At 35.0% G+C, this 24,894-nt stretch overlaps 1 protein-coding gene across 2 annotated transcripts in view; it reads right to left on the reverse strand.

Annotated features, from left to right (window-relative positions):
* Nucleotides 1–24,894, reverse strand: part of LRPPRC (leucine rich pentatricopeptide repeat containing) — an 84,653-nt gene that overhangs the window by 57,771 nt on the left and 1,988 nt on the right. The window contains exons 2-14 of one of the 2 annotated variants that reach the window (XM_041413596.1): nt 17,169–17,371; nt 14,885–15,007; nt 14,075–14,196; nt 13,927–13,985; nt 13,293–13,379; nt 12,687–12,813; nt 11,511–11,655; nt 10,554–10,696; nt 10,165–10,270; nt 9,976–10,083; nt 4,160–4,278; nt 3,463–3,556; nt 197–266 (exon numbers count right to left, since the gene is read on the reverse strand). In XM_041413596.1, the coding sequence (XP_041269530.1) occupies nt 197–266; nt 3,463–3,556; nt 4,160–4,278; nt 9,976–10,083; nt 10,165–10,270; nt 10,554–10,696; nt 11,511–11,655; nt 12,687–12,813; nt 13,293–13,379; nt 13,927–13,985; nt 14,075–14,196; nt 14,885–15,007; nt 17,169–17,371 (1,506 nt within the window). Of the gene's footprint in view, nt 1–196; nt 267–3,462; nt 3,557–4,159; nt 4,279–9,975; nt 10,084–10,164; nt 10,271–10,553; nt 10,697–11,510; nt 11,656–12,686; nt 12,814–13,292; nt 13,380–13,926; nt 13,986–14,074; nt 14,197–14,884; nt 15,008–17,168; nt 17,375–24,894 lie in introns of both variants that reach the window. The other variant, XM_041413595.1, reaches the window with a different exon arrangement.

Consider the following 24,894-nt stretch of genomic DNA (forward strand, 5'->3'; position numbering starts at 1 on the left):
TACGCTCATATATAGGAGAGGCAGGAAAATGAGGAAAGCAGGGAAGAACAACAGTATCTCCTACTACACTTGGAATGCTACTTTTAAAACATGGACCAGGGGACAAAAGACTGGACAGACTTGTGTTCAACAAGATAAAAAAAGAGAGGGAACTTTGTTACACAGGAAAAAGAAAGTGTTCATATAACAAACTTACCTTTTAAAACCCACAAAGAGGCTGTTTCTAAACAGACGACAATCTATAGCAGGTGTGTTTGCTGAAGACACTGTAAATGAAAGAAATTTCTTAATAGTCATTGTCAAAAAATCCCTGAACTGCAACAACTCAGCAGATCATGTAAATAGACCATCGTTTGAATACCTATTTTGATAGTTTACTAAATGCTGACAAACATTTATAAACCAAGATTTAAAATGTCCAAGTGTTTGAAACAGTCCTTTATCAGCACTAAATCTTATCCATTTCAAAAGCAGATATTCAGGGAGTGTGAAGTTTTCCCTCTACATTGCCTTTAATGCAAATAGTTAATCAATTAGCTTTTTATACAAATTATTAGTTGCATAAAGCATCTTTATCTGTAAGAAAGTACAAGACCAATTGCAAAAAGCCAAACAAACCTCAAACAAAACTAATCAAGAAAACCTGAGATATTAATGCTGAGAAAAAAAAAAAGTTCCACTGAAGGCAAATGGTTTGCTAATTGTTTCAGACTGAACTCTGGCCTTAAAATAGGCTTTAAATTTTATTATTTTATCTTTTTAAATAATTATAAAAATAAAACTTTAAAAATCCAAGCAAAAAATCAATGGCACAACACTTTCTTAAGTGTTTGCTTCTGCTAGTATAAATTCACTGACAAGAAAGAAAAAGCAGTTCCATGTAAAGTGCTATCCACTGAATTAAATGAAATCTAAGGGAGGAAAAGACAGACAAATACACAATTCTGTATGTTGTTATATACAATAATATTTGAACACAAAGGAAACTGCAAAATCACTTAAAATTAGATGTCCCTGAGAGGTAATTTACAGTTATGCTTCATGTCCTCATCTTTACATCATTTCTTGACTAAATATTCCATAGCATTCTACCTTCTTCCTGTAGAATTGCTGTCTCTCACTCCAGCACCGCAGACCAGCAAAGAAAAAAAATGCAGTAGTGGGTGCATTTAGGTCCTGTATGAAGTTATCATCATCTCACTTCAGCACCACAAAGGAATTAGCTATAAAAACCTGACTGCACAGGGCCCTTTCAGCAAGGGCTGCAATATGGTAGAAGATAACCAAAATAAAAACACCAGCTCTAAAGGAACCTGGGAAGTCAAAGACAAGAACATGCTAAGAGCACTTCCTTAGTCTAACTCTAGTTTTAAATACTGGAACATTTCTTTCTGTTTGAAAACCCCAGGTAAAGTTGGTTTCAAGACATCCTCAATACAAATTCTCCTCCAGCAGTATAATAAACTTTTTGCCCATAAAAAAACGAGCAGAAAAGCATCTTAGTATGCTCAGCTGCTGCTGACAATCGGCAAACCTGGTTTCCTTAGCAACAAACAAGTCTGAGAAAATCAAGGGTCTGACAATGAAGTGGAATGGAACGGCATGATAAAGGGAAAAAGCGGCTCTCATGTACACTGCCTTATGTGCCCAGATTCCTCAGCTGATGCTTAGGAGTTTTCATCTTGTCAGTAGCAGAAATCTATACATTATAAGGCATGAGAAGCTGAATCAATACACCTAGATAGCAGCCAGCATTAATAACCACCTTTGCCTCCTCTGACTATATTGATGAGATAATCTCAAACTATTTTCCATACTGCATCTATTTTCCCCTCTTTGTAATACTGCAAAAGGAGACAAGTCAAAAAGAAAAAAAAAAAATCAGCTGTTTAATATCTGTGCCTTATCATCACATAGGTGCTAATTAGATTTACTAGCATTCATTTCAGCTTGGTAAACTATTTATGGAGTAGCTTCCTTTAAAGCTCAAGTTCAAAGAAATTTGATATGTCTCCATGAATTATTAACCCTGGTCTTAGCAAACAGAAATACCACTAAAAGATTTTAATTCAACTACAGACAATGGCTAAATAATACACTAAGTGATACTAATTTTCTGACAGTAAGACAGAATTCAACTTGCTGTATGTGCTTGTGTCATACTTTTGATATATACATTTACTATATACCAGGCATACATGTATTTATGTCTTAAAACACATTAAAGCCAGCCTTTTTCAGTTCACCAGAATGAAATGAGGGGTCTACATTTTCATGGAGGAAAAAATCCCCCAAACTATTTCACATTCCAGAAGAGATTGCATTGTTATTAATAAACAGTCCTCCTTTAAAAAAATTTTGAAGTTTCTTTTTAGGTACTTAAATTTTATGGGTCAATGGTTGGGTTCATGCTTTTTGGGGTTTTTTTTGTAATAAAACCAAACAAAATACTGGCAAAACATAAGGTAAATTTCGAGAATTCACTAATTGATAACTCTCCAATACAAAAATCAAATCACTGATTAGTAACCACTCAACTTCCTCATCTGCAACACAACAGCTTCCCATAGTCACGGTATATAGACTACTTATTTCTGTATTTGTTAAATAAAACAGTTAATGACAACGGCAGCAAGCAACTGCTTAAGCTTTTCCCTGAGACTTGGACTAATTGTTTACAAAGAGATTTTTCTGTATCAGATTTAGCCCAAGTTTAGGTATTTTATTAATACATCAGTATACTAGGAATGTAAAAACTATTTATTTAAATTTTGAAGAGAATCATATTCTTACTTAACCAAGCAAATTCTTACTTAACCAAGCAAATTCCTGTACATTCAGTCAATGACACAAATTAACATCTGCAAGCACTGAGCATCAGAACAGTCTTTGGAGAAAACTCTTAAACATGCTACAATTCAATGCCTAATTAACCAATCACATTTATACACAACTTCCATGACCAAAAGATCAGCAGAACACCCTCAGGTTAATGTCAGTGACCATCAGATCTTTAAAGCTGGTTCTTTTATGAGTAACTCTGTAGTACTTCAGAGCTGTATCGTTCCTCGCTTTCTACACTCATTGATGCTTGCGAACAAAAGTAATCCCAGCACCAACCATCTCACAGGCCTTGTGAAAAACAAACTCATGGCTTAAGCTCTCTAAGCACAAGATTGTCACACTCCTGTCACAACCACAGTAAAGGTGCTATTTGCAAATAACTTGTACACAAGTCTTATGGCCAGGTTCAATACCAAAGAAATAAACTATTATTTCTGGTTCAGAACTGGTAGTTTCAATCTGACAAGTCATCATAGAAGACCTTACATGATAAGCAGTTTGCTCAAGTTCCCCACATATGTTGAAACCTCACATATTAATACAAGTAAATCCTTCAGCCTATAACCAATCCAAACTATCACCAAGTACACAGTAACAAGCAACATGAAAAATACTCACGTATAGAAATAACTTTGTCCAGCCTCCCCTGAAGTGCTTCACTTCTTATTTCTGCTACATAGAGCCCAACACTTTCAAACAGGCAGCCATTTTCCTAGAGAAAAAGGAATCAACCATGAAACATTACACAGAGAAGACCTTCTGATACTTCATATTTTTAAACACTTCCTTCCCAAAGGTAACTGTTGAGAACATAGAAGGTGCTCTACAGAAGTCTATATGGCAGCCAAATGAGTTGCTACTGACCAAAATTTTTTTGGCATTGAAATAAACTGCAAAAGACAAAGTCATGAAAGGCAGAAAGACAGGGACACATATTTGGCCCCCAATTCTCAATTCTTTAGTGAATAAAAAAACCTATTCACCAGAAATAACTGTAGTACTTCCAGTCCCCAGTAAAAAAAAAAGGACACTACTCATTCATTTGCTTTTCCAGTTCAGGAAACAAAAAGCTACTAGGTCTGGAGCAAAATACTTTGGTTAGCTCTGAAGAAGAAAAAGTAAAGCAGCAGGAGGAAGACATGATAAACAAACCATCAGTGCAACAACTGTTTGAAAAATATTCTAAATATACTGAACAGGCTTCATCACACCAGGTTCATGTTTGGATCATTACTGGGATCTAAAGCCCTCACAGAGAACATAATATAAGAAGCCATGTAATAGCCATTTTCACATATTTTGCATGTAAACTCACCTTCAGCTGGGCATGGGCAGTTTCAATATCAGCGAAGTTTTTAAAAACATAGTCTGTATATGTTTCTGCATCAAGGTCCACCCCCAATTTGTGCATCACTTTGAGGACCTCAAAGATACCTATCAAGGCAAAATTAATAAGGCTAAGCATTCAGAAAAAGGAAAACTTGAGAATCAACATGTAAAAATAAACATTGCTTTACAAAAAAAGGCTCAATTTCCCTCTTTGGAATTACCTTGAAAAATCCTGCATTTCTATTTTAGGTATTAATAGAATTCTTGACTGTGAAATTTAAAATAGATTCACAAAACTTCATATTCTGTTTTATAAAAACCATAAAAGTTAGGTTTGGAAATTGCTATTATACAAAGTTATTTTCTTACACAGCAAAATATATGAGTTACTCATGTTTGCAGAAGATCTTATAGAGCTATGTATCAAAATGTCCATATTATTGGGAATAGAAAACAAATCTGAAATTTGATATAAACTACATAATCTCAAGATACAAACACATTCTTCAACACATCATACATTCTTAGTTTTGTTTCCAGTATCCAACTCTGATTAGTGTTAGTATTCAGGAATTTTCTCTGGACTTGTTTAAAAGTAGTAATATGTTTGTAATCAAATTGGTTTACAACACATCAGCTGCAAACAGGAAATTCAGAAAAAGGACTCTCCCAAGCCCAGTGAAGCTACATTGTAACTTTTACAGGGTTCACATCATGTCACACAACTAGACTCTGTATCACTTCTGTAGAGTCACATTTGAAGACACCAGACACCAATATTAATAGTCCAGCAACTAGAGTGTAGAGTATATGTCATTCTTTTTAATTGCTTACACTCTTCTGACTTGCAGAAACTTCTTACCGTAACCTTAGCTACCAAACTCTGAACTCCTGTCAAAATCAATACAGGTATAATAATTTTTTGCTGGTCTAAAAATGATTTGTCAGTTGCTGCAGGACACCAGTACCAAACAGCATATGTTTTTTTCAACTTGCATTTCATACTTATTACTTTAAAAATGTCCAAAGTCCCTGTCTTTGCCCTGGAGTGCCACCTATGGAAAAGTGACACTTCCATGAATATTTTATGCAGTGCACTATGGTGCAAATAATCAAATGTGAATTCCCTTTGAGCACTTGAAAATACATGCAGGCAAGTCACACTAGATTAAAGTCGCATCATCTGTTCGAGTTTGCCTTAAACAAAACTCTGATTTTGGACCAGAATCTGAAAAAATATGAATAAAGAATTAATTACACAAAGTCTTTCTTCATACCTTTCAAATGTTGACAGCTGGTTTCTATTTCATGTTTTCAACATCCTAGAATATACATTAAGTCCTCCCATGCTGCAACCTTTTCAAAAATAACTGTAACACTAAAAAGTGGTTTGAAGACCAAGAACTAGATCCCGTAGTGAATAAGGTGTGGTGCACTCAGGAGTTTTGAGCTCAAGTGTGTATGCAGAGGCTTCTTAAGCATCCCCACTCCCTAGGAGACAGAGCAGGGCACATTTCCTGAGCAGGAAAAGTCAGGTGTGAGAAACAGAACACCAGCACAACAGCAAGATGCAGATACCACAACCATACTGCACCAAAGTAATTGCATAGCCAAAGTAATCACAAAATGAAAATATGTGCAGCAGCATTTTTTTTTAAGGTGCCTGACGTACAGTTTTTGGGGGGACAGGAGATTAATGAAACCAACACAGAGTCCTACAGTTTTGCATACATTTTCTACCTCACCAAAAGCAGAACTACTTTATAGTCAAATAAACATCTTCCACAATACTAAGCAATGAAGCATTTCCATTTCAGTTAGAAAGATTTGAGGATTATGTACATGGACTTTTATAAATTCTTTGCTGTGCATACTGGAAAGCACACTGACTTCCTCTCAACCAAAAAACAACTAAAAATGAAAGGCACAGAAGTGCAGTCTTGTTCATGCGGAACACTGGTCTCACAAACTTTTTTGAGAACACCCCCCCAAATATACATGTGTATTGATTTAGAAATTATTCATATGTATAGAATACACTCACATGTATTGTGGGCATTATCAAACGTACATGAAAATAGAGAGCCAAAAATGATGAAACAATAAAACATTTATTTGCTAACAGTCCACTCACAACCCAATGGATTGCCCTGCACACCCCACTCTGGAGACCACTGATCCAGAAGACTGGGCATGACTAAAACCCCCAGTGAAGTCTTTTGGTCGTCTCCTGACTTGATCAAGAACAGGCTTTTTGAGGTTTTAGGCTGACATATGTAAGTACACAGGAGCTGAGTATACAAAATGAAATAATTGGGTAGAAAGAAGACAGAAATAGAAAACAAAACAAAGCCAAACAACTCCTTTTTGTCAATACTGGAAACAGCACTCAAACACCACAACAGAACAGATTCCAACCTCAAATCAGTATATTGAAGAACAAATATAAGAGATTAACTATGAGGTGGTCATAATATTTATGCGGTTGAGCAGCTTTTCAAAAACTGCAAACTGAGGCTTGCATTTCAGTCTATCATTCATCTCCTAAAGTTCTCACAGTTAAGTCATCCCTACTCCCTAAAGCAGTCCCATGAGAACAGAAGGTATTTCTAAGGCAGCTATGTATGGCTCTACATGAGCAAGGGAAGATAAATTTGGCTTTAAGCAGTTTTCTGAGGAAACAAAAAACCAAAACTTCAGTTCAAAAAGTAAAGTCACATTCAGGAAAGTATAGCATTTAACATATTTTTGCTGTGCTGGTAGTTTCAGATCCACTCAGAACGTTCTTCCCCAGAAGATTTCAAGCAGTAACTTTGTGAAATCACTCCCCTTATTCCCTTCTGGACCTAGACTCATATTTTCCAAAGTAAAAACTGAATTACCATTCAGTAACCATGGGTTTTGCACGTAACAACAGTTTATACAATAGTTCAATAACAGTAGAACCCAAAAGCAAAATGCACACTTGTAAAAAGTGTTTTTAAAAATAGCATGATCATTCAAATGCAAAGGGAAGCTATAAAATATTCAGGAATAAGCCTAAATTGAACATTTCTGCTTATTTACACTAGGCCCTCCAGATTTTAGTGCATAATCTGATACAAAACGACTCTCGTGCCAGTAACATTTTTAAATGCACTGCATATTGATCTTTTAAACCCTGCAAGCACTTTTCACTCCTAAAAGCCTAATAAATACTAAAGAAACAAGTATTTATCAACTAATGTAACAGATGCACATAAAGGCAATGCCCCACCTGAAATTATTTGCCTGTGTAAAATGACTGAAAAGAACTGTTTGCTTTTTCAGAGTGGATAAGGTGTATTTAAAAATGGACTAATTTAGTTTCAGACTTTCTAGCCACCACTTTACTGCTACTTTTCTTTCAAACACAATTCTGTAATACAGAAATTACAGAATTTTCTTTAATATCCAGTGTCAGATTTTGCTATAATAAACAGTAGAGAAACATGTAATTAAACACTGCTATTTGTTATTTAATTGTTTGGGCCACACTATTTGTACTGATTCAGATATTTGTACACTGCAGTTCCAGATAACTTGTTGCTTTCATACTGTTTATTCTAATTACTTAGTCCAGTCTACATCCTATCACATTTTTAATAGTTTTTCCTCAAAGTTCTCTTCCATTACCAGCCTACAGCAAGACACAAAACTGCACACGTTAGGCTGGGCATTACTACTTTGTTGAGAAATTAATTACCTTATTTTTTGGTATGAGACATGATACTGTGTCTATACTCCTGTTCATATTATTTTTTGCTCCTAGAAAGCACCATTCTATTCATTTACTACCTGCTGTCACTGTTAGACTCTCACTGCAGCATGACTGTTTGCTCTATTATTTCTATGAAACCAATTTCAGTGTGGATGAGCTTTTTTCTCCCTATTTACCTTTCTTCAAGTGTACTGGTTGTATTTTTAGATAGTGGAACTAATTTATTCATCTTTTTTATTAATAACTCAGAAAAAATTGAATGCAAGCTTGCACAAGGGAAGAAGACAACTTGTTTCACTATTCATGAAGAATGGTTACACTGGCTCTTCACTACAGAAGCAACTGAGCAGGGATCTTCTTACCTAATATATTGAAAAAATCGCTGACTTCTGTAGGCATGTACAGCACTTGACAATATCAACTTGGATAGTGAGTACTAGGCTACAAAACTGAGTTTGCAAATTCACAGCATTATCTTACAGCCATACAGAATTATGTGTAGTCAATGCCTTTGCAGAGAGAAAAACAAAGGCTCTAAGGAAAATGGCTAAAAATGCCGGAACTGAGGGATCCTTCATCAGTTCTCTTCTCAATTTGCTTACATGACCTCCAGCAGTTGCCAAAGCACAGCTGATTTCTACAGCAGGGAGATTAAGGCAACCTCCGATCATGGCAAAGACCAAAAGAAGTATAAAAACCTAAGTTTCTCTTGACACTGAAATATTGCTTTAATTTTGGGAGCCAAGTCTAAATCTAAAAATACTTCCAACATATCAGAATTGTGTCAGTGAAGTGAAATTTTTCATGAAGTAAAAGAAAGCAGCTTTTTTCAGTAGGCAGCATCCACACAGAGAAGTATGGTGCTGATTACCATTTACTTATTTTTGGCAACACTGTGTTTCAAGTAAGGCACAAAGGACCCAACTAAAATATCAGACTTTTAAAATATCATAGAATGCCAGACTTTTAAAATATCACAGAACTTTCAAGGATTTCAAAACCTGGGAGAAGATAAACTTGGGCAGTAGTCTAGCAGGAACAGAGCCTAAGGAGTTAATAAAAACTGAATATTGTTTTCATAAAGGCTTTTTGAAAAAGACTTGAGACATTTTTATAGCCAGAAACAATTAGGGAATACTTGTTTCAGCATTTCTTCCAAACTGGAATGTGACTGTATATTTAAGATAAAATTGCGATATGGAAGAGTCTGCTAAAAGCACTTTTTTTTTGTTTGTGCATTTTGTTTGTCACCCAGTGTCACACTAACAACTCTGCATCTCATTCTAAAGCACATTATACTGTGAGATAAGATGAAAAAGACAGTTTTTTGTTTCCCCAAGGGGGAAGTACTTCTGTTAAAAGCATCTTTTTACAATACCATTCTTTCTGAATTACCAATAACGCAAACCAAAGAATTAGATACTGTACTCTAAAATTTAATATTTTTTCAATTCTTATTCATATCCTGCAGACATCCCCATGTGTAACAGGGGAAAGTATGCTAAATGCTTAAACCTACTTAAGAATCCCAAAGATTGAGCATTTTTGTCCTTCAATCAGTATGCTGTCAGGTCAGGCTCACACATTCAGCAATGTAAGTTCTCCTGCAGTTTTTATGATTCTAACAAAACTCACGTTTGGTTCATCAGACAAATAGTAAGAAGCTGGCTTGAATAAAGGATTGGATTTGCAGTCCAAGAGAGCTATAATAACATAACCTTACTTTTAAATTCTTCACTTGGATTTGCAGTTTCTTCAAGAGCACACTGTAAATAGTAATGAGCTGCATAAAGTATGCTGGAAGGCAGAAAGAATGTGAAGAGTTAAAAAGATAACTAAACACTCTCTCACATCTTTCTATGTCGAGTGAGACTTGAAATTTGTAGAACTGTAACACAATCAAGCAAGAAAGGAGGTTTTAAAAAAGTCTTTCTGAAGGAAAAATTGTTTGAAATGAGGACATACAGCAAGGGCTTTGTTAAATTTCTGATGAATCTCATGACAGTAGTATTTGTGCACTAGGTATGCAATAATGTCACAGGAGTATTTTTCACACAACTCACCTTTAAGATTATTCTCTTTCTGGTATGCAACTAGCAGTGGCCAGCAATAGTGAGGTCTGAGTGGCAAGCCTTCCTCCTTCATCATCTTCATCACAGCAATGGCCAAGGCTGAAAACATTCACCAAATAATTAAACAGTGACTAAGTACTCTAAATGAGCATAAGTAAAATAACTAAAAAAGCAGAGTACCTGATTTGTTGGCCTCCAGAGCACAACGCAAGATAAATGGTAACGGTGCCGAGTGCATCTTTTCTTCTTTTAACTCCTTACAGAACTGCTTCAGCTTGTTTATAGGCTGCAAACAATTTCAAAAATTAATTTAAGGTATTTATCCATTTCTCAAACTCTTAACAATGTCAGATTCTTCTAATGTTTAGAAAATTGATATTAAATAAGCCAAACAGGATTCCTTTGTGAATTTCAACTTACTATACAAGTTGATACAAAATAATAAAATGCTTCTTTTGCTCTTGAAGAACCGTGCAACAACTCACCATTTTCAATCTTCACAGCTGCTAAAACTAAATATACTGTTGTTGTTATTAGATTAAGAAAATAAGTACTACTATTCCGCTTACCAGATCTCTATTTACACAATGTTGCAAGAAGAAGCTACCTTGGTCCATATCTTCACGTGATAAATGACTTAAAGACTTCAAGATGCTGAAGCTGATATCTTCAAAGCCATGAGTTATCAGAGTTAAACACAGGTTCATAACATCTAGCAATTGAAAAACAGAGAACAACAATATTAATATATTAATAAAGTGCACACAACTTTTCCACCTTAATCTACTAAAATTAGTGAAAACTAGAAAAGAAAATGTTTTACAAGTACCATTAACATAGTTTTAAACAAGATTCACAATCCAAATCTGAGACTACCTTTTCCAGAATTACTTATATTTATCAATGAAATTCACTTGTCTCCAAAGACTAGGCCAAAAATTAAAGAAGTATCACCACTGCAGCATGACAGGAGGATAAAGGAAAAAGAAACTCATTTCTAGACACATTAAAAAAAAAAAAAAAAAAAAAAAAGCATGAAGTATAATTAACAGTTATCAATCAGATTAAACATACTGGGATTCAGAAGCGACTTTAAAGGTAGGTAATAAAAAACTGTATTTCGTATCCCTTTTTCATGGTAGTCTTGAAGAGCTCTCACAACAGGAATCTTAGCAGCAATGTTTGAAGAAAAGGACTCCACACTTGCTGCTTTCTTATAAAAGCTTAATGCATTTTAGAAATTTTTAAAAAAATGATAGATTAATTTTGGTATGCAAATTATTAAAGCTGCTTCATATTTAGATTTTATAAAGTACAATCTAAACCCACAAACACACAAATTAATCCACAAACTAGTGGCAAAAATATTCCTTTCCCTCAGTATTCAAGACAAAACCACAAAATTACCTATTTTTGGAAAAAGAAGGAAAAAAAGCAACAACAAAAACAAACGAAAACAAAACAAAACAAGAAAAAGAGGAAAACAGTGTTCTCTGTCCACTCTGCTGTGGGAACCAAGGACATACCTGGAATTAACTCCCTTTCAAATCTTATGCGTCCTTTAATATCCTCGATGTGCTGCGGATATCCAGCCTTGGCAAGGCTAAAAATCACCTGCATCAAAATCCTGTCCATAAGGTACCCTTCAGTCTTCTCAACCTGCTCTAGAGTCTGTAAACCCAAAATGAATTTAACTTGAATCAACTCCAAAGTGACTCAAAACAGAATACTTCTTAAATCAAAACAAAACAAACATAAAAACCTGGGTTTTTTTTCTTTTTTAAAATCCACAGATTTAGATAATGGAACACAGTAGAGAGAAAAAATACGCAAGAAGTATTAAAAAAGACTCAAACACCTTTAGACTGTCAAAAGAAAAATGGACACCTAAAAGGAATATAACATAGTTTCTTTCTAATATCTAATAATATATGAAAACACTAGAGGTATTGTCATTGTGAGATGACTTTCAAAAGAAATTACTTTGTAAAGGGAAGAAGGACTAATCAAACATTTTGTCACTGTTTGGAAGAATGTAGGTTGATGAGTATTTGTTCAAGTCATAGAAGAAAATTATGTTTCCAATAGCCCCTTCCTTGATTTGGTCCTCTACATCTGATTAAATGCCTGATATAACTTAAGATCAAACCAATTTTCTTTTCTCATTGCTTCAAGAGTATTTCTTTGATTTAAAAAAAAGATAAGAGAGAATACTTGAAAAAAATCAGCTACACAAAGGGCTGTAAGGAAGCCTCACCTTACAAATAGCTAAGTTGTTTGTATTAATTCTCGAGAAAAAAAAATCATTTTTACTGGAAAGATCCTGTGATTTCAATATCAAAGGATTGCTCAATGGGAACAGAATAAGCAAGGTTTATTTTTTATTTTCATAAATAAATACATAGATATCCCACATGCACTATCTTCAAAAAAACTCCTTAATTATTGAATCGTTCACTGACAAATCTATCTTCCTAGAGTGAAACACCACTATCAAAACACAAATATTTTTCAGAAATTGTGACATCGCTCTCAGTTAACCAGCTACTCAACTGCAATAAAAAAAATTGTTAATTACTTCCAAGTAGGAGGAAACCAATTATAAAATTCTTTCTTATTCCTCCTGCCCAGACAGAAAGCATTCAAAAGTTATACTGAATAAAAGATCAAACAAGTTGTATTTAAATTCAAATTGGCAATACCTTTTTGATGCTATCAGCATCGCCCTTTTCAGCATACACATTCAGCAGTGATAAATAGGTGTCTGGACCTGGTTCAACACCAGCCATCCTCATCACTGAAAGGATGTTTTCTGCACTTTTCATATCTCTGAAAGAATTCAAAGCAAGACCCTCAGTAGATTTAATCATAATGATGTTTATTACGACTTCTCACTAAATTAATTACAATTGGAAACAAAGACTGCAACAAGCTTAGAGAAACTTGTTTTAACTAAGCAAATAATGAAAGGTGAAACTGCAAATCTTTTTAATAATTGTATTACTTAGAATACTCTTTCAACTTCAACAGATTATAAAGTTCAGAACTAAGTGCAGCAAATTTCTTCTCAAACACTACAAAAGTACAGTAATTTATCTTGAAATACAAGATTTTCAGACACAAGAAAAAAACCTATTTCCTTTGTTAAATAGCTTTTTTGCTTCATAAATGTAAAGACAGTCTTCTACACATTATTATTCAAAACCATCACAATATTCTGCAGCATGTAATTTTTTTCTGTACAGTATCACATTATATTTTAGTAAAGCTAACAGTAAACAAAAGGAATAAAAGGTATTTAACATTACCCTGATCTTGCATGTCCTTTCACAAGACTACTGAATACTGCCTCAGTGATAGGGAGATCTTTGCTCTTCATAAATCCAAGAATCTTACTGAAAAAAAAATTTGGAATATGCAAACACTAAGGTGGAGCTGGTTTTTTTATTTTCATCTTCCTTTTACTTATTTCTCATGCCTCTGAATCACACTGTTACAGCTTAACCTTGCTAAAATTGTCAGAGATACCCAGCAAGCCCTGTGTAACAACAACCAGAATTATAACTATTTGCTCCTTAGCCCACATTATTCTCAAATGCCTTTCCCAGTAGCCATTTTCTTACAAAGGCAGAAGCCTTCATAACCTCACACTTTTTCATGACGGCTCTAGAAATGACAAAAACAAGTTATTTTCTGAGCAATGTGAATACAACTTGATTTGAACACATTGGTCTATCACTTATTTTTATTTTGTTTGTGTAGATTTTGGCAGTCTCCAGGAAATTGCTCTTCATTGCTCGGTTAAAATATACTTATATAAAATCCTTCTTTGCTTTGCTAAATTTCTATGAATTACACAGAAATCAGTTTTAACATCAGTGGTAGGGAATATGAGAAACACATTTTGTGGAAATCCCTTTAAACATAAATGCAAAAGAATACCTTGCTCCTTCAATGTCACCCTCATTGCAATAAGCAGCAATCAATCTTTGGTATGTAACCTACAGAAAACAAAATGGGGAAGTTAATTATTTCCATTCAATAAATGGAGCCTACTATTAAGAATGAAGATCCTTTAAAAAATACCTACTCGATTGGGCTGCACATTAGCTTCCTCCATTCTGGCCAAGAATTCTGTTGGAGAAAACTTGTGCTCATTCTGAAGATATACTTTAAGCAAAGCATTGTAATGGCTCGTATCATACACAGCACCTAAGGAAATATTTCAACCACAGTCAATGTAGATTCCCTAAATTCAACATAGTTTCATAGCTTTCTCAGGTAATTAATTTCATGTCAGTTTTATTCTGTATGAACTTAGGAGACAGCTTCCTTTTATTAACCTTTGAAGTATCAGACATTTATTTAACAGCTCTTGTGTTTATAAAAGGCTAAAGCATAATGAGCACAGTATCAGCAATGCTCATGTGCATGCTGTTCTACAGCCTCTACAGATGTATTTATTGTACAGATTCAGGAATGTTACTATCAAAAAACATTCACTTATGCATTATCTCTACATAAATGACTCACAATAAAAACATCATCTGATAAAATATCTGGTAGCACTAGGAATACTTGGCCCACCAGATATATAGGTAGCATCTAACAGAAAAGTAAACACAATAATAAAAACCAAGCAAAAGTCCAATTTAAGCATCTTAAAAAAAATCTTTCGATTTTAGAATTTTAGATTAACACCCCTAGATGTCACTATAACCCCCAGAATTAGAAACAGGTCTCTCACCTGAATAATAAAATCCACTGTTCATTCGGTAGTAAGTACAACCTGTTATAACCTAACATTTAAACACCATTAAGATACATTGTCTCTCACTACAAAGAGAGCAAATAAAGCACAGAGCTGCTCTTTGAAGAAGGAGTAACAGACACAACATACCAAGTTCTTTCATCTTGTCCCATATCATATGGGCCAGTTCTGTTCTTTCAGGTGACAATACCTCTGGTAAGACAGCACCACAACTTTGTAACAAAAGCAAGGTATGGTTACTCCCTGGACACCCTGCAAATGGAACAAAACCACAAATTTCTTCATAAATTACTATGTATTCAATATTAGAAAGATGATTTGAGTCTGATCTACTGAAATATTTAAACATTTTCTATAAAACAGAATTTTCTCCAAGACTTTAAAGATTTTAAATGAACAGGATACCCAAATGATTAAACAATGGCACTACTGTGCACTACCCCAAAAAGATTCATGATCAGACATGCCATAATGAGTTCAGCTGAGTGAAAAATGTTAGAAGACAACACAAAATTCCTAAACTTAGGTTATCTAATACTTGCAACTTCCCAACTCAAGATCCTGAGATAATTTCCTGATAACAGGAATGTAACTTTCTGGTAAGTTTCTAAAAAGTCAAAATACTTCATACCAATTCAATATAATTCCACAACTGCTAGTCAGAGACATTTCCACATGTAAACTTCCATTTCCAGTTCTGCCTGTGCTTAATATATAACAAATGAGAAAATTTACACCTAAAGAACAGTGAAGGACACTGTAAGATTATCTGCCTTTTCTGACTTCTGTACTAGTAACAGAATGACAAAAAGTTAACTATAAACTCATCTCTTTCTTGCACTTCACTACGACTCCAGAGGCAAAGGCAGAACTGCAGAATCTATCACAGATGAGCCAATCAGCTGAAGACAATTATTTTTTCTACCCCATCTTTACATACAAATCCAGCAATTTCAAATAAAAATGAGTTTCTTTAGAAAGCAGCATGCTGTTCAGTATGATCACCAATTCATAACTGACCAGCTTGTAAATCCCTGCCCATAATTACTTCATGCAATGAAAATGCCAACACATCTTCAGTTTCATAGTACCTTGAAAGGAAAAGGAAAATCAAAAACTTTTGGCAGTGTGAGCATGGAGAGATGCACAAGATCTACTGCAAACACCTTTTTCAGGTGTTTTTTGTGTTGCAATTAGTAATGGAAAAATAATGCAAACTGGCAGAAATCAACACTAACTTTCCACACTTTTGCTAAACTCCTTTCATTATTAATTTAACAAGGACTAAATTTTTCATATGGTAATATTTGCCATTTACTTTAATAGCATCATAGCTAAATTTGTGAGGTTCAATGCTTTTATTTTTAAATACAATTCCAAAGCCAAAGGAATACCCTATAAGCAATTAAGATTTTTTTTTGTTAGTATGACTTAGAAACTGTGGAATTAGTCAAGATTCATAAAGAACTACTTGCTGAAATGTTTAAAGACACAAAATTCTTGCCAACCAACATTCGCAAATTAGAGGTTTACATGGAAAAAAACAACAAAGCAGTCAGAACCAGAAAGGATGTCCCAAGCAAAAAAGAAAAAACTACATTCAACAGAAAGAGCATGAATTGCAGGTTCAGCCTTTAAACAAAATGCTAAACTTTTAAAAGCACAGTGCCAGCTAGACAAGCCATTACAGTCCAGAGCAACACACAGCAAAGTTTAAAACTTAAGCAAAACAATACACAGTGCCATTGATAAATATTGGCAGTAGTATAAAGAATATAGCAAGTATATTCTCTAAATACCTGCACTGACTCATCCTAACAGGGACCAAACCTCACCAATTGTTGCAGCTGGTCTGCAAAATACTAACGTAGTCTGCGTATTTTAGCCAAAGAGGTATTGAATCTATCAGAATGGACAATGCCTCAGCTATTTGGTTTTCTTATATTACAAAAAAAAAAAAAAAAAACCTGGGAATGTGGAAACTTGTGGATCACTTCCACATTTCCCTGTTGCAATTCCATTTTAAAACAAATAACATCTTAAGGGCAGCATGGTTCACTACAGACACTTCAAAAATATACACTGCAAAGGAGACACATCTGATCCTTGCTCAGAGAGCAAAATACAGTCACATAAGGAAAATGCATTACCAGATTAAAAATTGACAATAAGCACGGAAATACAACATGCATTAAAAGTACACCTTTATAAGACAAAAAAACCCAAACTTGAATAAGGTAACATAAGCATTCAAAGCAAAATAATATCTCTAAAGTATTTAAAGCCTGTCCATCAACACATACAGCAGATGAAACAACACTCAAACACAACATACAGATCAGAACACTCAATTCCTTGGTTAAACAGCAGCCTGAAATTTAGCTTAATTTTGTTTTAGTTAGAAGCAACTTACCTGCTTTGCTTATTTCCTGGAAGATTTTCAGTAGAAGAGTTTTAGGGATGCGGCCAGTTTTTCTGACAGAGTTATCCACTTTATTTAATGCCCAGTCAAACTGCCAGGACCGTCTGGTTCGAACTTCTGAAACCGGTTCTTCTTTAACACTTCCTTCCTCTTGAGGTGCAAGTGTAAGGAACCTTATTTGGCTCGTAATGTTTCTGCTTGAAGAGAAACAAACAAAAAAATAAAGATTACATTTCTGTGAGTCATTTTGGATCCAGACTACTCCCATAATGGCAAAAAGATAACGCACTGCTTGCTGATGAACAGTGTCAAAAACATTCCATTTTAAAATAAACAAACAAATACAAGTGATTCGTTTCGGTGTCTTTCTACTTAAGAAGTCAGTCATACATTTTCTCACAGTGATATGTTTCTGTGAAATTTTCAGTTAGTTTCACCTCACAAATTAAATGGTTCAAATAATATTCCCAGAAAAATAAAACTTTTAAGTAATCCAAGTGCTATAGAAGTCTATTGTGCCATTACAGCTACTCACTAAAGCTCTCAAAAGGTTTTGAAAAATCTCAAGAACAGTCACAGACAGATCTTCCAGAACACAGTAAATCAAGGTAGCAAATCATACCTTCCTCATCAATTAAAATGCACAAGAACTAAAGAAGAGGTCAGTGTGTTAGAAACAATGGTTTGAACACCAACAGGATTATTCCACATTTTACAGAATTGACAACAACCAGCATGAAGCATCCACCCATTCTGCCATGTAAACCAGACATCAACAGCAGATTTGTTTAAACATTTATCTTCTCAAAATAAAATATGACAACAAGGACTGTAAAGAGAAAGTGTTCTTATTTCCAGCAAAGCAATAAAATAAAGCTTGCCTTTTTTTTTTTTTTTTTTTTTTTTTTTTTTTAAGAACAACTTAATATACATAAGAATTAAAAAGATTGAATACACGCCACACCAAGGTGATCAACAGCCTGTGCAGGTGAAATTATCATTACACACAAGCATTTCAGGAAGCCTGTTCTCAACTGTGCTTACAACTGCATAAAATAAACCAGATGATTCTCCTCCAGAATACTATACAAAAAAAAGGTGCTATTTTCTGGGTGGCAAAAGCAAGATTCAGCAACTTCTGAAATTGACCTCCATCATTTCTGGCTCTTCAGACAACTCTTCAGCTAAATTTTTGCAAGCTTTCTAGACTAGTTTAAAAAAAACCCCAAACCCTCAAGTTTGTACTCCCCGCTGTTACAAGGTGAGTCAATACTATAGAGAAATGCCTCCACATTTTGTGAAATGGCAGCCTAAAAGCCAGGAGTGCTGACATTCTCTACAAAACAATTTCCTGCGCCTGAAGCTTTTTCACAGGTCTATCTGCTGGCTGGTTTCTCACCCAACAGTCATAGTTTAAGACCCAAGGAGACAAGTCCAGTGGAGGAGAAAAGCTTGCTGGTGGCAATTCCATGTTTCAGAAGCACCGGCAGCAAGCTGCTAAATGGCAGAGAAATCCTCACTGGGGTACAAAATACAGACTGGTGGTTTACCATCTGGTTGCCTCTTGTGAGCAGAAAGTAGCCCAAAAGACCAACTTGTTTCTTGCTGTTTGAAATCTTGATTTGGTGACTCAGCAGGTCATAAATTCTAGAAGCAGCCTGAAGCAGAATCTCTTTCCTAATGGAGCCATGACAACAGTTTAACAGATATTTGATTTTTTAAAAATCCTTCAATAACGAAGAACATCACTATTATTTGGCATTAACTTTTTCAAGAATACAACTTTTACATTGCCCTATCTTCTAAAGTTTCCTCTTGAAGAATATTCCAGAGCCCAGCTAACTATCTGCATGGTATTTCACTAGGGAAAGTATTAGGAAAAACTGAAGAAGGGAAGAAAGACTGATAATAAAGGACAGATCCCCTCCCCCAGTCTCAGTTCCATTTCCTGATCGATGCAATTTCTCACCAATTCTTTTGGGCTAGCTCTCATTTTATTCAGATCCCTCTGTGAGTTTATTTCACTCACTAACCGAGCACAATACCAATTTATCCACTTCTACAAAAAAGTAAAATTACTGTTCCATCAGGTTCGAGTGGAAACAGCTCATGATGTCACAACCCACCAGAATTAATCAGGAATAAAAAGAAAATGATAAAGTACCTAAAGTCAGAGAAACTAGAAATAGAAACAAACAAACAAAAAAGGAAAAAAGCTCTGAAACACTACTTTTCTTGTTAAGCACCTTGCCAGATTAACAACGAACTTTTTTGTTGCTACTAGTAATGTCACGTCTCACTAAAAGTATTCCCAAGGGTGTCATTTTCCCCAGTTCTTTCCCTCCTTTTCCTCTTCTTCTATTGCCTCCTATAACCAGACACAGGGTACTTTTGGAAAACAGAAGTCATTAGACTAATTAGCATAAAATCCAGTAGCACAAGATAAGAATAACAGTAAGATAATAAACTTTGATGTTTAGTATCCTAGGATTTAACAAACTTTATCCTCCAGGATTTATCAAACAAGTGAGATGCCTAGAACTTAAATAACTCCTTATAACACATAAATAGCAATACTCAACTTTGAGCTAGCCAGTGGATACCTAGAAGAATGAAACTGTAATTATTGCAAGTTATTATTTTTTTAAGATATAAATTAAAAACGAAAATTGCATCATTCACTCTTACATACCCATTAAAAGAGCTACTTGAAAGCTCTTCAGAATACTTCCAGAAAGGTTAGAAAAATGCTCTGGAAGCTGTAGCAACACAGGGTTGTATTTGTAACACAGAAATTTATACTTTAACTTCCATTAACAATCAAAGGACAAGCAGACAACTCTTGTGCTTCAGACTAGAATTGAAATGCTTTTCCCTGTAAAAACCTGCTACTGTTTTAGAATACTTTTCAAATTATTGAACAGTATCTTATGACATACAGCACTGGTATACATTATACATACACACAACTGGTATCTAAGTTCTTAAGTCCTGCACCGTTTTAAGAAAACCATCTTTGTAACAGTCTCCACCTGTCCGAAGTCACAAATATTTTAAAGCACTTGCACAGCACCATCAGATGAAGTGTAAAGATAAAAACAGTATGTGCATGCTCAACATAAGCTGGTTAACAGCACGAGACTCTTAGGTTTCATTTGCTACTAAACCCTCCTGCTTAGCATTTAGCACTACGCTATTTATAAAATATCAATTGCTACAGTTTCACACTGAAAAACACTACACACTTATATGAAAATGTTATTTTTATAGAGTAACTTCACCTTCTGAAAGGTGAGCAGAATTGAGCATTTCTATTTACACCCCCCCCAATATTATCTAATAAGGTACTGCTGCTTCTGTTACTTTATGCTGATTAAAGACATTTTAAGGAATAGCAATATGGGAGTCCGAGTTTAATTTTGAGACAGACAGGTCTCAAAATTAAAAACAAAACAGTATGAGATGATAAAACAACCTGAGGAACTCAAAGTTTCACTGGCATCCACTTAAATTATCATCATCAATCTGAAATGTTTGGTGTAAGACTCAGGTGTACCTCACCACATGTAGGCCTTCAGCATTTGAATGAATTACACCTTTAGCACTAACGTGCTGTGTAATGTTAAGCCAATCCCATAATAAGAATTTGTTAAAAATAACTGTGGCTTCAAAAGCTGGATCAAGCTGCAGCATCCACTGTTTTGAATCTGGTATGTAGCACTACAAATCAACTAAGAATTCAAAATTTAAACAAACAAAAAAACAAACACAAAAACCCAAAAATACCAAAAAAGAGCTCACTATTTTTTAAGATGAAAGATTGAGCAGATCAGAAAGTCAGCTTCCAAAAAAAAGATACAAACATAAAAAATTTAGGGCCACAGCATTAGGTTTGATTTCAGGCAAACGGCAGGAGAACAGTAGACAACCTCCCTATGAAACACAAAAAGACACTAACAAAACGAGGCAGTTATCCATGCATCAGGAATCTTGAATTTTCAGAAGTTGAAAAACAACACACAATTAAGACAAATAGAAAAAAAAGCAAGGATAAAAATCAAGAAGGCCATGTTAACCATTTCTGTCAGGAAGTGACCTAAAAAGGCAGCAAGAAAAGTTGCTAAATTTAATAAAGATGATTTTAGAAATTACCTCTTCACAGGAAAAAATGACAGCTCATACACTGTTGGGCTTTCAAGAAATGTTAACTGCAACCATCTGGAAATTTTAACTACAATTTCTAATTTTATCAAGGAGATGGGGGCGTAGGTGAGAAAATGGAAGAATGAATCAAATAATTCCTGAAAATATTAAGATATATTGAAGGCAGATTACTGGATCTTACTCAAACTCCAGTCCTTTGGATTTACTCTGAAAAATCCATGGAAGTTGTGGGAAAAACAGAAGTCTAACAAAAAAATACGGACTGACGTACAGGCTTTTGACACCACTTTACTGACAACCTGCTCATAAGCAAAACAAGGAGACACAATGTACTTCTAGTATGGGTGCAGTAGTTGTGTAAAGAAAATTTTAAATACGTACACAAAATTAAAATACGGTTCATTGCAGAACTGGGAATATTGTGGGGGAGTCTAAGTGAAGTTATCTCCTGATCCAGCTAGGAAACAACTGGCACAATCCATGTGCAATAGTTTCAATACAGAACACAAGAAGTGGTATGTTTTGGACAAAACACAAATGCAGAAATTTAAGATGGGGCACAATTGGCTAAGCAGCGCAGCCCAGAGAATACTGAAAATGAGGCACTGCTGAGCACAAAACGTCTCACAGCAAAAAGACTTCAAATTCTCAGCTCCAAAACACAGGAGCAACTGAACCTAATCCATCAGGAATCACACAACCAATACTAATGGTTGATATCAATTGTAACAAAATAGTTGAACAGGATACTTCAATCAAGCTTTCTCATTTGGAAGCTTCTAAAGTAAGGTTAGGAAGGGGGAAAAAAAAAATAAATAAAAAAAACCTTGATATTCCTGATCCTGCCTCAGTACTAGGTGTTTGATTACACAGTTTTATGATGTAATCATATTTTCTCAATTATTTTAATTCACTTTTTCAGACTTAAAATGCTATGCTACACAACAAAACATACTTCCCTAAGAGCTGCAATGAGTGCCAAGTATTTACTTTCATCTATTACCTTCAAATGCCATTTTAAGATTCTCTCTATGCAAAACACTTGCAAAAACATAGAGCTGCACAGTAAATTTCAGATCTGTTGGAATGAGCAATCTGGTTCTTCCCCAAAATATGTCATTTCTCTCTACTACACTTCAGAACTGGGAGAAGCTCAAAAGGATATACTGAGCCCTATGAAATGATCTCGCTACAACTGCCACAATCACAAGATTAGAAGTAGCCTTCAGATATTGGAGCCTTTACACCATTTTCGGCTTTGTCTCTACAACTGCAGCCCTCACCTACACAGGAAAGGTTACCTGTGCATTTGTAATCCCAAAACAAGTGGTAACTCCACCTCCAGTTTAGATACAACACTGGGAAAGCAGCTGAAGATAAACTCACAGAAAACTGATGCAGAGATGAAGTGTGCATGGAGAAATTTATATCAAGTCAACCAGTGAAATTCTTTTCTTTACAAGGGTTTAAGTAGGAATCCCAGTGCTGTATCCACATACTTATTTCTTTTACACTGCTAGAGCAGACTTAAGGCAGTGCCTTTAATTTCCGATAGGAACGTATCTTACATACCAGCCTGAGTAAAAGAAGTCCCATCTTTCCCAAAACCCAAAAAGCAGGTGATGTTCATGTTTCCCCTTGCAGCAGCAGAAAGGTTACTTTCTGTAAAACTTGATCAATTACAAACATTTAAAAAAAATTATATTTATATATTCAGCGATATATCTGTTCATATATTGTTTATATATTTGTATAAACATATAAAGATAACTACCTGTTTCATTATAAACATTAGACATTTGCCTTCCTTTATCAATAGAGCCACAATAAGGTAGTTGCTGTGCTTGTTCTACAGAAAGTACTGAATATTTTGTTCTTTCTAAACTAAATAGGCATAAACTGCATGAAATAGTTCTCCAAATAAAGTCATCATTGAAGCAGAATAATGGCAAACTTAAGTGAGTTAGAATTCCTTAGTGTACATAAAAGCACTCTAGATCTAACACTAAATTCAGTAAATACAACACTAAAATTACCACCTGAGATCCCAGCATGAGTTACATGACTGTTAAAACAGTATTTGTGCTGTTAGCCATGATCAGCTATACAAAAAGGCCACAACGTTCAGGTCACCATATAGTTATTTCAATGAGATACAGCAAGATCTTACCAGAGAGAAAAATTCATGTCTTTCTGTGTAGACAGACAAACTTTGTGTTTCTTGGAGTATAGCTAACAAATTCCTTAAGTGATTCACCAAGAAGTAAAAGAGAAAACCTTTGCTTTGTACTACACTTAGGATCTTAGTTAAAAACTTATCACTGAAAAGGGTGTCAAGCACTGGAACAGGCTGCCCAGGGAACTGTCAGTCACCTTCCCTGAGTGTTCCAAAGACAGGTAGGTGAGGTGCTTGGGGACATGGCTTAGTGGTGAAGTTGCCAGTGTCAGTCACCTGTTGGACTTGATAATCTTAGAAATCTTTTCCAACCTTAACATCTCTAAGATTCTGTGATTTCTTGGGAAGCATCTAGGCATTTTATATCCATCATTAAAACACTTAACTACAACAGCACAGCTTATGCAACTTTATTACAACAAAGTATTATGAAAAGCAAGTCTACTCTATGCCTCCTCTGCATTTGAAGACTTCCTTCTATCATTTTGCTAATGTAATTAAGCATTCAGTCCTACAATTCTGTCCATTGGTAATGGATTGCTGAGTGTGATAGTGAATAGCCAAAAAGAACTTGTTTGCAGCTAATCTAAAAAAAATTAAAAAATTAAAATGTACCGTTCACTAAGCCAAGAATTTGGGTATTTAATTTATGACATAATCAAATCCATTCCCAGAGTGTGAAACCTTTTTTAAAAGGATATTCACTCTCCTATCTTACCAACATACTTGAAACACAGCACAATGGATCAAAAGGCAAGAGTTCTTACAAGCACCTTCCGTGCTGCTTTTGCCTGAGTTAGAGTTAATTTTCTTCCAAGTAGCAAGTATGGGTCTGTCTTTTGGATTTATGCCGAGTTCAGTTTTGAGAACAGAGACAAGCTCGTGAAGGAGCAGGGTCCTGGCAGGACCTGTGTGCCTTTAGAGAGAAGAGCCCACACTGGAGCAGGTTTGCTAGCTTGATTTCATTTTGTTATTCTATCGATTCTCCTTGATTTTCCTCTTCAGCTGTACTTCAATGATCTATATGCTTTAGAAGCCTAACTGTTCTCCTTCCCTGATTTAGAGCCAGACAGAATAGAACCAAGACCCTATTTCTAAGCACTGACTTTCCCAACACAGAAAGCTGTAACATCAAACCATAATATCATCACCTATAGTATGCAGAATAAAATCCCCCAAAAATATCCTGATGTTAACTCAAAAATCTGCTCCAAACACTTGTCAGTGGAGAGGTTTGTTATACCATTCTTGACAGTCAGATACTAACAGCAAATTCAGGCATTTTTTCCCCAGTGAAGCTTTTATAAGCTCCAGTAAACCATTTGTACCACATCAATTAGCCGACTGCTGAAGTCTGCTCTTGTAGATCTGAAGTTT

This window comes from Onychostruthus taczanowskii, unplaced genomic scaffold (genome assembly GCF_017590055.1).
Source record: "Onychostruthus taczanowskii isolate IOZ18803 unplaced genomic scaffold, ASM1759005v1 scaffold42, whole genome shotgun sequence".
Taxonomy (NCBI): Eukaryota; Metazoa; Chordata; class Aves; order Passeriformes; family Passeridae; genus Onychostruthus; species Onychostruthus taczanowskii.